Raw genomic sequence first — 13,785 nt, 5'->3', positions numbered from 1 at the left:
TTACACCACAGAGACGCCACGTTGTGTTGGCAAAACAAGCGTGAAGTGTTGCTTTTAAATTTTGCTGCAGTTAAGTTTCGTTTTCATTTTCTCTCTGTGAGAGCTCAGACTCACGTGTGGATTAACAGTGTACGCGACGCGCGACAACAATAACTTACGTGTCTAAGGGGGATTATTGTTTACCTGAGAGCTGTTCTCATCTGCAAACGCTGAGATCCGGATTCCGGATGTAGTCTTCTCTTCAGACGCGGCTCTAGTTGCTGGTGATTGTTCTGTCTCTACAGATTTGGTAAGTGAGCGACCAGTGCTCTTTGTTTATTCAGTTTGTTCGTATCGAATTAAGTTAACTATTGCACTGAGGGCAAACATGTTAGCACCGCATTTTGTGACCGGAATAACACACGCGGCTTTCTGACGTTACTTGCCGTGTGCGTCTAAGTTTCCGGGAAATGCGGAGTTTTTTTTCTGTCATTCGCCGTGCGGTATCAAACATTGCATGAAAAATACACGCTTAGAGCAGATCCTCGAATCAAATATCGCGTTTGTCGCGAGGGACATGAATGAATTCCCTGAATGAAAGAGCCAAACTGCAGTTAAAGTCCACCAGTTAATAATTTGGCAAATAATTCCACTACAGATGTCCATGTAGGTTAAACACCATCTCTTTCTCCTGTGTGTGTATTTTGACTGAAACTCGCGCGTGCCCAAATAGACACTCCCACACCCTCCCACTTTAGTTCCTCCGACACTCCCCCCTAAACAGAGCTGGACACCCCCACTTTTCTGACTTTTTCCAAAGTGGAGGTGTGAAAACACCCTGCTGAAACGAGGGGGTTTCATGGCCCTTTAAGGCCAATCAGTCATTTCTGTTGAGCATCTGAACACGATGGCAAACAGAAGAAAGAAAGTCATTTAGGTTTGCAAGAATTGGAGGGTGAGTAACTGACAATTTTCATTCTGGAAAGGAACTGCTGCTGTAAGGTTAGCTGTTTTCACCAGGTTATTTTGTTTATATAAATGTGCTTTTAGGCATATGGTGTTTAAACCAATTAGGGACAATTTGACCTATAAACTACACTCGAAATTAAAGCATCATGTGCGGTTTAAAATATAATATGTAGATGAATGAGGGTTTTGCTTGTAGGTCCTAATTGTTCCGAATCCTGATATTTTCATACAGCAAAATCTTATTTATTTAGATTCTCAGATTCATGTAAATTGTCATTGTGCAAACATACCTGAGAATAACATGCTTCTTCAATAGCTAATCCGGTCTTTAAATCCACCTGAAACAAAACAAGAACAACGTCAACATCCATTTGCGTCATTAGTTTTCATATGCTAAATGTTCCTCCGAACCACAGTTACTGTATTAGCTGCTCTTGAGTCTGAATGCCCACACAACACACACACTCCTTTCTCCTTGAAGCCGTAGAAACAAACCAACCAATAAACGTGCGCGAGCTCCTCATGACAACACAGAAGAATGGAGACCTTCTTCTGTAGGTAACCTTTGCATTTCACAAAAAACTCATCTCTGGGAAACAACTGAATTTTAAATAAATGGCCTTTGGCAATAAACGCTCAATAGAGCTCTTTCTCCATTTTAACAATGACGTCTTTTCTAAAGAAGGTCAGATAAAGACAAGCTTTTTAAAAGCTGAAATACCTTTTAACAGTAGGACTTGATTAGTAGCAAACAGGCTCAATGCAAAAACATGCCTGTGATGTTTTCGGAAAATTTTAATTGCTACTTTCAAATTTTACTTTCAAAGTTTTTAAATAATTGGTTTAGTTTTAACTGAAATAAATAGGTCTCAACCAAAGTATAAATGACTCGTTTCTAAAAGTTCATTCTGCTCCGATTGGCTTAGCTTGTTTTAACTAGTCACCCCTCTTAACCGGCAGTCACTATTCAGACCCCCTAGTTATATATAAATTAATTAATTACCGTATTAGGTAGCAATTGTTTCAAATTTATTCAAGCTGAAAAATCACACGTACAGAAGTATTCACAGCCTTTGCTCAATACTTTGTTGATGCACCTTTGGCAGCAATTACAGCCTCAAGTCTTTTTGAATATGATGCCACAAGCTTGGCACACCTGTCTTTGGGATTTTTTGCTCATTCCTCTTTGCAGTACCTCTCAAGCTCTATCAAGTTGGATGAGAAGCAATGGTGTACAGCCATTTTCAGATATCTCCAGAGATGTTCAATAGGATTTAATTCTGGGCTCTGGCTGGGCCACTCCATTGATATTTTGATGGTGTGCTTTGGGTCATTGTCCTGCTGGAAGATCAATCGTCGCCCTACTCTGAGGTCAAAAGCACTCTGAATCAGGTTTTCATTCAGGATGTATCTGTACACTGCTGCATTCATCTTTCCCTCTATCCTGTCTAGTCTTCCAGTTCCTGCTGCTGAAAAATATCCCCACAGCATGATGCCAACACCACCATGCTTCACTGTAGGGAGGGTATTAGCCTGGTGGTGAGCGGTGCCTGGCTTTCTCCAAACATAACACCGGACATTCACGCCAAAGAGTTCAATTTTAGTCTCATCAGATCAGAGAATTTTGTTTCTTATGGTCTGAGAGTCTTTCAGATACCTTTTGGCAAATTCCAGGTGGGGAGTGGCTACTGTCCAGCCACTCTACCATACAGGCCTGATTGGTGAATTGCTGCACAGATGGTTGCCCTTCTGTAAAGTTCTCCTCTCTCCACAGAATTGATTATTGATCCATCAGGTTATTGATTACCTCCCTGGCTAAGGCCTTTCTTCCCCGATCAATCAGCTTAGATGGCCGGCCAGCTCTAGGAAGAGTCCTGGTGGTTCCAAACATCTTCCACTTATAGCTGATGGTGGACAATGTGCTCAATGGAACTTTCAGAGCAGCAGAAATGTTTCTGTAACCTTCCCCAGCCTTGTGCCTCAAGACAATCCTGTCTCGGAGGTCTACAGACAATTCCTTTGTCTTCATGCTTGGTTTTTGCTTTGACATGCACTATCAACCCTGGCCCCTTATATAGACAGGTGTATGCCTTTTCAAATCATGTCCAATCAGCTGAATTTACCACAGGTGAACTCCAATTAAGCTGCTAAACATCTCAAGAATGATCAGTGGAAACAGAATGTATCTGAGCTCAATTTAGAGCTTCATAGCAAAGGCTGTGAATACTGTTCATGTACATGTGATTTTACAGGTTTTTTATTTTTAATAAATTTGCAACAATTTCTAAAAATCTTTTCACATTGTCATCATGGGGTATTGTGCGTAGAATTTTAAGTAAATATATTAACTTAATCCATTTTGGAATAAGGCTGTTTTAAAAATGTGGAAAAAGTGAAGCGCTATCAATACTTTCCGGATGCACTGTACTTTCTCAAATGACTCTATTTTAACCAAAAACAGTCACTGACCACAACTTTAATAATCTGCTCCAGGCTATTAAAGCTGCGTGAAAAGTAATCATTCCTTTAGACATATTTTTGCAGATATACACTTATCTGTAATGCCATCAACAGAAACTATGCAGCGGTCTTTGCTCTATCAGCTCACTTCCTCTGGGTGGTGTGGTGTTGACAGGCTGGCCTCTGAGGTCAAGCTAATGTCATGAAGCAGACTCTCATTGCAAACTTAATTGACAGCTGCACATGACTTCACATTCAAACATGCTTTTGCTGGAAAACTTATACATGGAATGGATGCAGCAAAGCAGTATATCTTAGGACTGGGTTAATAATATTGATTGCTTTTTTTATTACTGATACTCATTTTCATAAATAACAAGAATCAATGTTTTATTTCATGCTGTTATCAGCTGATTAACAAACGGTTTGCATGACGTACATCTGATAGAATAAAATAGCTTTGTGCCTTTTTAAAATGAAAGAAATGATCAGCTTTCAGATTATTTCTGTTATCATGAAATGTAATCAAACATATTTTGACATGCTTTAATGTGGTTCGTCTATCTCTGTAACGCTTTAGATAAATGTTAGCATCAGCAAACATGAACTGACCAGCTCTTCTGTCCTCTTCTCTTTTGTAACCAATCCGTGTTTCAAACACATCAATTAATAAAAGTGTAGTGTTCATGAACTCATTAGTCTGCTGGAGAAATTAGCTCTGAAGGGAAGCATATTGCTAAATATGCACACTGTGTTGTATATTTACTGTGTCTTTACTTGCCTGTCCTACAGGATCAAATGTATGCTTAAGTTCTAATTTCTTAATAAAATTCCAAACATATTTATGGCTTCAAAATGATGATTCAATAACAATATAAAAAGTTTGTGTGCAATTTAACTATTTCCTCACAAGAATACCTTAGCCTCCACCGCGGTGACTGAAGCTCTGCACAAGACTTTTGGCCAGCGGAGAAATTAAAATGGTCATGCCCAACTGAGTCTGGTTCTCTCAATGTTTTTTTTCTTCACTCCCATCAGGTGAAGTTTTTTTTTCCCTCTCCGCTGTCGCCACTGGCTCGCATGGTTCAGGATTGGTAAAGCTACGCATAGATGAATTTGCTCTTCAGTGTTTGAACTCTCAGTAATGATTAAATCACACTGAACTGAGCTAAACTGAACTGAACTGAACTTAAACACTAAAAACTGAACTACACTGTTCCAGTTACTATGACCATTTCTGTGAAGCTGCTTTGACACAATCTACATTGTAAAAGCGCTATACAAATAAAGCTGAATCGAATTGAATTGAATTGAATACAGGTCAATTAAGAGACAATGTTTCTGTGTCACTGACAAGTTTTTACCGCAATCCGTGTATTAGGTATATTACAGTAAGGGAAGCTAATCAAAAGATAATCAGGGAAAGTGATAGTCAGATTGCGTGTAAAAATAAAGAGTTTTACTCCACTTTCCTTCAGCTCACTCCTTTCTATACCTGGGCTCACACCGTCCCAAATTAATCCATCCTATCAATCTGGACAAAGTTATAAATCTTTTATCTACACGCAATTTATAAACTATATATCTTAAAAATGCACCTATTTTAGAAAAATACATTTATCAGTTTTTTGTTTGTTTGTTTGTTTTTTTTTGTCAAAAATGTTGCATTTTAAAATAAAATATATATATTTTTTTTTATTTTATCTTCATAGGTTCAACACAATAATGCAGAGGTTAGGTCTTTATTTTGTTATATAATTTGGTCATATATTCCTAGCAGAAAACATTCTGAGGGCAGTCTTAATTAGGTGAAAGTCATCAAAATGTTGGTGGTGGCTAACTTAAAAAAACAACAACAACAACAAAACGCTGGCAGGAAAAGAGTTAAATACACTGCTTTTAAAACGTTAATAATAATGGACCAAACTGGTGTTTCCTGTGAAAACTACCTCAACAGAAACTATCCGTCTATGGTGATGTACAACACAAACACGTTAAAGCAGGGGTCACCAATCTCGGTCCAGGAGGGCCGGTGTCCCTGCAAGGTTTTGCTCCAACTTGCCTCAACACACCTGCCTGGGTGTTTCAAGTATACCTAGCAAGACCTTGATTAGTTTGTTCAGGTGTGTTTGATTAGGGTTGCAGCTAAAATCTGCAGGACACCGGCCCTTCAGGAACAAGTTTGGTGACCCCTACGTTAAAGTGTCAAAAAACGTGTTTGATGTATGGCGGCGAATCAATGCCAAAATTAATCGAGCGCAGCAGTGATGTTTATGCGTGAGGAGAAGTGAACCGCGAGCAGATTACAGGTCTACACACGAGGAAACTACAGCTCGTGTAAAGATCCCCTGTGCGCACATCATCATCTGAGGTCAAGCCTACAGCGCAAAACTTTTTGGAGTTTTGTCAGTCCTGGGGCAGGACTTGGTTTACATGTTATCTCTAACGCTATTGGTTACTCGCCCCTTCCTGGAAGTTAGCCGGGATTGGACGCAGGTTATGATGATTCACATTTGATCTGTATGGTAAGGGCAGCTATTTTCCCCATTAAATAAAACATATAGGAGATATATCTTATCATAATGTGAAACTATAAAAGACTTACTTTCTTAGTAATAATAGATGATGACTTACTTTCAATAATGAGATATTTCTTAATATCTTAATAATGAATTAATATCTTCATATAATATAGTCATATAATGACATATCAAAATAATGAGATCTATTCTTGTAACAAACTTTATTACAGTAAAACTGAGGAGAGAAAGCTGCATCATAACCTGCATCCAATCCCAGCTTACTTGCGGAAAGGGTGAGCAACCAGTAGCATAAGAGATAACAAGTAAACCAAGTCCCGCCCCAGGACTGACAAAAATCCAAAAAGTTATGTGCGAACAGAGAGAAGTATCAGCGAGTGAGCAGACAGAACTGATCGCGCGTGCGCTGTAGTCATGACCTTGCTCGCGAGAGCGCACATCGTGTGCACAGATGATGATGTGCAGTAGTACATTAAAGTCACAGACACTCATTAAATCACAAACAAAAAAGTACAAGAAAATATTTGTTTGATCAGAAAGTCAAAAATAATGCAGCCTTACCTCTATTCCCTGGTTGATTGCCAACTTTGCCATTCGTACAGCAATTGGCCCCTGAAAAAACAAAAACAAAACAATGAATAAAAACAATAAGCATGAAAACTGACATCAGGGGTCGGTTCTTCGTACCTCGCTTAAATGATCTAAGATGATTTGGCAGATCCTGGATCTTTTCATCTCGATAACTGATCTCTGGCTAATTTGGTTCTTCAAACAAGTTCGCGAATCAGATTAGAATGTCTGAATAAACTGATCTGAGATCGCTGCGTGTGTTGTGAAGGACAGATCTATCGATCCTCGAAATTATAATCAGCAATGCAACGATTGGCTGGCGGCATAGCAGCGTAATGACATCATCTGATTAATATTCAATTATCCATGTGAGCAAAATTACATCAAATTAGCAGTAAACGGCTTGTTAAATATGACACGCAATAACCTTCCACATTTGTTGTGAGCTGCAGACTTTACACTTTCATGTGTCAATAGTATTCATCATGTATTTCAATGCATATCATTGTATTTAGTTCTACATTTAGAAAAGATTTTCTTTATTAAAGTAGCCGTTTTTTAATCGGTGTAAAGAATAACTGGTTGTTTACAAAAGCATTTTGATATAAAGGCGTCTGCAACCTTTGTGAAGCATCAAATCACTGGCATATTAACTGTCAAAACATGTTTATGACTGCATAATTGTATTATTGCTTTAAAAAAAAAACTCCATTGTACTAAAGCGATCTAAAAAGTTCATATCAATAAGTTTTCTCTTTGCACCACCAGTAGGCAGTCTTTGTACTTTCATTTTGATGGTGCAGATTGCATAAGTTTTATTAATATGTATAACTTTATTTTTTTTATTAATAACTATAACTTTATGTATATAGTTAAAACATATTTACCATTTCCCAAGTGTATATAATTACTACTGTAAGAAAATATCAGAATTCAGAACATACTTTATTGTCTTTGCTTGAACTGAGCCGATCTAATCCTGTTTATATGAATTGAACCTGCTCCCGATCAGGTTTGACCTACCAGAACTGTTGCTATGACAACAACTCTCGGATCAGCTTTGAAGAACGAAACGATCCTGGATCATGTCAAATCGTCAACATCCAAATCCAGCTAACCGAGTAATCCACGTACGAAGAACAGACCCCTGAACTTTGGTGTGGACCAAACAAGTGGACAGAGAAAGCTAAAAATGATGGGTCTCAGTTCATTTCCAAATAGACTCTGATGTGGTTTGACTGAAACATAACATAAACAGAAGACATCTTACACTGACACTACACTACACATGACAAGATTCCAGCGACAAGCGATTTGGCTGTCTGCACCAAACGCAACACCACATGACAGAAGCATATAAATACCAGCCATTCATTTAAATATCAGCCACTGCACTCCTGACTAAATGGTATGGGTTATAATCTAATTAATACATAATTAACATTATTTAAAGTACATAGGCTGAGTGATCATTGACTTTCATTTTCAAACCCTTTGCTGGTTATTTCATTTTCAAAATCCAAGGTGAACGATCAGCTGCTGCTTTCAGTCAAATGGCAATAAATAGGTTGTTCAAACTCCCATTAGTAGCATTTAGAACTGAATAAAGCACATATTCTGTACCTGAGGAGATAATTGTCATAGTAGTTATATAAAAGTAAATAAACTTATATAACTATATAAAAGAAATAGAAAATTTGCACATCACTATTGCAGATTGCTCCAACCTCCTGGAGTTTTCATTTATTTAATGTCTTATACATGACACAGAGTCCAACCTATTGTTTTTATTGTGTTTTATGAAAGTCTACACCAACCCCAACCTTAAAACCAAGTTTACAGTAACCTGTCCTGTTTTATTAGTGTCTACACCAACCCCAACTCTAAACCCAACCTCACAGTAACCTGTAGTATTTTATTAATGTCTACTACACCTACACCAACTCAACCTCACAACCTCACAGTAACCTGTAGTATTTTATTAATGTCTACTACACCTACACCAACTCAACCTCACAACCTCACAGTAACCTGTAGTATTTTATTAATGTCTACTACACCTACACCAACTCTTAAACCAGTTTACTTGCGGTGTAATCCCTGCCACTTGGAGGTCTCCAGGCTTCAGCGACAACCCCCTTACTTGGTAGGTGTGGCGTATACTATAGACAGTTGCACTTGACATGATTCTCGCAAGATATTCGTACAGTCAGTTTACATATCAAACTCAAGTTCATTATTTTAAATGTAGAGAAAGCAGCACTTTCAGGACATTTAGACATGACGTGAACAGCCTCGTAAACAACAATAGAGGACATACAGCAGATCTTATTCATGCTTCCTGGTGTGTGGCTGTTTGTCAAAAGACGACAACAAACTTTGAGCTCGGGTCATTCATTGCTGCACATCATCATTTGTATTATCACAGAGTCCTGTTTAAAATGTGACTAAAAAGGATGTCCTGCTAACCTGGATTGTATTTAAAAACATAAAACCACAGCTGCCCAACTCTCTACAGAATTAAAAGTAGACCTCAACTCTCCTGTTTTCACCAAAACCGTTCGTCAGGAGCTCCACAGGGTCGATATACATGGCTGGGCTGCTAAAGCTAAACCTTTGGCCATTCATATAAATGCCAAATGTGAGTTGCAAGCAGTGAAAATCTTGAAATATGGTCCACCTTCACTGTCTTTCCCACATCCGGGAGATTTATAGTGTGGAGAAGCCCCACAGAAGCGTACCAAGCAGACTGTTGGATGACCAAAGTAAAGCATGGGGTGCATCAGTTATGGTTTGGGCTGGAATATCATAGCATTCCCTAGGCCTAATACTTGTGCTAGATGGGCGCGTCACTGCCAAGTACCACTGAACCATTCATAAGGCCCATGTGCACTCAATGTTTCATACATTGTATCCTGAAGGTGGTGCCATGTATCAGGATGATTATACACCAATACACACAGCAAGACTGGAGTTGTTTAATTAACACAAAAATGAAGTTGAACATCACCCATGGCCTGTACAGTCACCGGATCCAAATATTATTGAGCCACTTGGGGGTGTTTTGGAGGAGCGAGTCGGGAAACGTTTTCCTCCACCAGCATCAAAAAGTGACTTGGCCACTATTCTGCAAGCAAATTGGGTCAAAATCCTTCTGGCCTCTGTACAGGACTTGTTTCTGTCATTACCAAGATGAATCGGTGCTGTATTGGCAGCAAAAGGAGGCCCTACACCATAATAATGAATTACTCTGGTGAAAAACCAGGCATTGCAGTTTCACTGTACGCCCTAAAATCTGCTAAAAGTCCAAATTTAGAAATGGATAAAAGTAACCAATTTAAAAAAATAAAAAATTGTGGCAGATTTTCTGTGTATGACATTTTATAACATCCTTAAAATTTCTCATCCAGTAAAAATTCCATCACATGTACAGTGGTGACATACAATGAGCACATTCAGCCCCAGCACACAACTTTGTTTTGGATGTTTGGGCTTTGTTTTGGATGTTTGGGCAGTGTGAATGCCAAGTAAACCAGGACTAAATGTATTATTTTCCATTTTTTGGGGAATAAAAACTGTTGGATGCTAATGCCGAGACTGCATGATTTTAGCCCCGATTTGACTCACTTCAAATGCCTGAAATCACACAGTGTGAACTATAAACGACACAATTTGAGAGAATCGCAGATGAGTCACCGACACCCATGAAAAATTTGGCATGCTAAATATCTGGATTCAAATCATGCCGTGAAATATAAAATATTTTCTGATTGAAAATAACACCTGTAACTACCTACAACCAATGAGAGAGCATCATCCCCTAATATGGGTATCTGCAGGCCAGCCGGAGGTTGGGGAAGTTAAGGGCTTCATTTCCGTCAATTTGGACCCAAGAAATGGAGAAAAAACTAGTGGAAATTTGACAGGAGCACCCTGAAGTGTCATCTGAGCAATACCACAACCGGGTCGAAAAAGAAAAAGTTGAATTGCTAATTCCCTTCAAAACCCAGGTGAGTAAAAGAAGTACATGTTCTACCCCACTAAAGGCTTCTTTTTCATTATGTAGCAGGGTCTCTGCAGATATCATAATGTCAAATTTAAGACCTTTTACGACCTTTTTAAGACCATTAAGTATTAAATTTAAGACCTATATCACAATATCAAGAACATGCGAGAGAAAATGTAAAAGCACAAAATTAGGGGTAAAATAAAGTTATTTAAATTGAACAGTACTAAAGTCTGATTAAATGCACCATTGAACTACAGAAAAAAGAAACATCTTAATGCAGATTTATACTTTCACCTGGCACCGCATCGCACAACTCACAAAACGGATTAAGGCTTTTATACTTGACACGTTCACCATTGAGATATTTTTTTAAATGACAGGTCGGTCCAAAAAAACAAAGTAAAATCAGACGAATAAAAAGATAATCATTATCACTGAAGATGTTTTTGGGGGCCTCTTTTTTTGTTATTTTAACAAACTTATTCCTCAGGTTTTTGCAAAGTTTACAAAAAAAGTATGCTGAAGCATCTCTGGAGAGCAAAAGCACGAAAGGAGTCCGACGGAGCGAGAGCAGATCATTCCTACATAAGCAGCCTGTGTTTTGAGAGATCGCAAGCAGTTTTGTCCAAGAACAAAGGAAACCAGCGCATGAGCAGAGATTCGCTTTCTCGTATTACAGCGCTCCTGACTTATAAAACTGCGCTTGCGACATTGGTCAGTGAAAAAACGGCATGCTCTGCCAGCCGAAATCATGTCGCGCGCACTCAAAGCGAACTTCCGCAAACACAGCGATGATGTCACATTCGCCGCGCGCACTGAGTTTAATATCAAAAACTGATTGGCTATTGCAAGTTGACCTTTTTGTAGTTGCAATACTGCAAATTACAATTGGACTAGTGAAATAAAGAACTACAACACCCCAAAAACCTAGCAACAACAACAAAAAGAATTTAAATGAGTATTAGATGTAGCGTTACATGGACATCGCAAAAACAAGACCGGTGCAAAAATATTTAAGACTTAGAACAGCAAATTTAAAGATATACTACATGACATCATGTTGTTTTTATGTCACTTCTCGCATGTGTTTGGTTGTAAGAACCAGACAAAGCTGTTGGCAATTGTCCTATTGTAAAGTCATGCAGTGTGAAACCCCCCGTCCCCCATCCATCTTGAAGTGTGAACACAGCAGCGATGGAACGCTACCTCAGATAGTCACGCAGTGTGAAAACATCCGTGGCAAGACTATTTTTTGAAAATCGTGCAGTCTGAACTCCGCTTAAGTGTCTCTTCATACCTGAGGGATGAATTCCCGAGCAAGATCCAGAGCTCTCAGATACGCAGCATCTCCACCCTTATTCTGCTCCACAGCATGATTCACCAGGCCGAGACTCTTGGCTTCTTCACCGTTTAACACTCTTGCCGCAAATATCAGCTCTTTTGCTATGGACACTCCTACAGTTCGTGGAAGACGCTGAGTTCCTCCTACAGACACAATATAGAGCAAGATTTCATTAAGCTTCATTAAAGTCTGCATTGACCAGAAGTCAGTATGATGTATTTCCACATATGAAACAGAATATTGAGTGGGGGTGGGGCTTTATTTTAGTGCTCCTCCTCTTATCTCTCACTTGCAGCAAACTAACATTTGGAGGGGCGTGGCTAAACATTATGAACAATCTGTCAAACTGATATCAGAGATTAACTTCAGTCCCAGAGCCGAAGCAAACAGATTTTGTTCAAGAATACAAAAAAAAAAAAAAAAAAACAGTTTTTCTTCAGTGGAATAAAGTTTTATGCTGTGTTATGCTGTGCATCAGACGCGGCATGTGCAAATAAATTGCATTATTCGCACGTAATTAGCTGCGTGAACACTTTGGCTTTACTTGCTTCATTCAAGACATGGATTCTGTGAGTCTACTTTCATTGCTAAATGGCTAACATGGATTTTATTAAGGAAGTAACTGCTTTAGAAAGGCTGAAAAATAGTGTAGATTCATTCGGCGCCATGTCTGAACACTAAATTCTTTCAGAGGTGCACCCAGCTCTGTAAGTTCATCAACTCCTCCAGAAACTGTACCTGTTCCGACTGAGCCGAGCCCAGTTTGATGAGCCCATTATCTGGTTTCCAACAGATTTCCGGCGGATTTCCCCTCGGGACTACAACTGAATGTGCTACATCATATTTATTTAGAGATGCAACGATTAACCGATTTCACTATAAACCGAGATTAAATTTGTCACGGTAAATTAATCGTAAAGGATTCTCAACAAAACTCCTGCAGCTAAACTAAGTTATGCCAACGGTGTGCTAGTTCAAAGTTCCGAGCTTGTACACTGAGGCTAATACACACACATACTGGATTAACTATGGCTTCGGCTATTAACAAAGGGCAGTTCATATATTGCTTCTTTTGTGCGCGCAAGTTCATTAATTCCAATACGGGTGTGTGACTTGCACGCTCATATTATGAGCAACACGCCATGAGCGTACAGCGAGTCACGTGACAAGAACTGACCGATCAGCTTTATACTTTGTATGGAATATACACATTTCTACATCAAAGAGATCAAGAAAAATACTAAACAATTTAGCAATATAGTTGATCAAACGGATTAGCAGCCTTTGACTACATTTGTTCTCTTTAAAAGGAAGATACTTGATGAGTATGAAGCTTATATTTACATTAGACAAACACAATTTTTATTATTTATTAAAATTTTAATTTAATTATTTATTTATTTATTGTTCTGTCATTTATTTTCAGTATAAAATTGTTACTTAAGTTTAAATGACAAAAACGTTTTTTTTCAGTTCCAAAGAGAAATAAGCTACCCTAGAAGTGCAAGCTCCTGATTGGTTAATGCGGTTAAATGTCTGCTAAAGTTTTTCAAATTTTTCAACGCATAATTTGCACCACTTCATTGACTCAAATCGCTGCAAAAATTCTGATCATAGTATCCCTAGCTTTGACCCAACTTGACTATCAGAGCAGCAATACTACCCCTGGCTTTACCAGACTGATCTCGGTAGGTTAGTAAATACACCACTAGGAAAAAGAAGTATACTTAAGTAAAGGTCAAGCATTAAAGTATACTTTATTTAGTAAGTAAATAAGCCCATTAAGATACACTGCAGTGATAAAAGCTGCACACTTTGTGGATAAAAAAAGATATAAAAATAACTGGTAATTTTTTAGCTTGTATGGTTGTACAGTTCAAATAACTGACATCAAAAGAAACAAATTAACACCATGA

The 13,785-nt window shown here is 38.5% G+C and overlaps 1 protein-coding gene and 1 long non-coding RNA gene across 3 annotated transcripts in view; one reads left to right on the top strand and one right to left on the bottom strand.

Moving 5' to 3' along the window:
• The window catches only part of auh (AU RNA binding methylglutaconyl-CoA hydratase), a 53,550-nt gene that overhangs the window by 3,188 nt on the left and 36,577 nt on the right, over nt 1-13,785 (bottom strand). The window contains 3 exon segments of one of the 2 annotated variants that reach the window (NM_001003576.2): nt 1,239-1,286; nt 6,510-6,560; nt 11,825-12,012. In NM_001003576.2, the coding sequence (NP_001003576.2) occupies nt 1,239-1,286; nt 6,510-6,560; nt 11,825-12,012 (287 nt within the window). 2 annotated transcript variants of the gene reach the window in all.
• The window catches only part of LOC141376294 (uncharacterized), a 72,442-nt gene that overhangs the window by 53,677 nt on the left and 4,980 nt on the right, over nt 1-13,785 (top strand). The gene's annotated exons all lie outside the window — the stretch shown is intronic.

This window comes from Danio rerio, chromosome 10, assembly GCF_052040795.2.
Source record: "Danio rerio strain M-AB ecotype USA chromosome 10, GRCz13ab, whole genome shotgun sequence".
Lineage (NCBI taxonomy): Eukaryota > Metazoa > Chordata > Actinopteri > Cypriniformes > Danionidae > Danio > Danio rerio.
The sequence above is the reverse complement of the archived record's forward strand: the minus strand, read 5'-3'. Positions and strand labels throughout refer to the sequence as shown.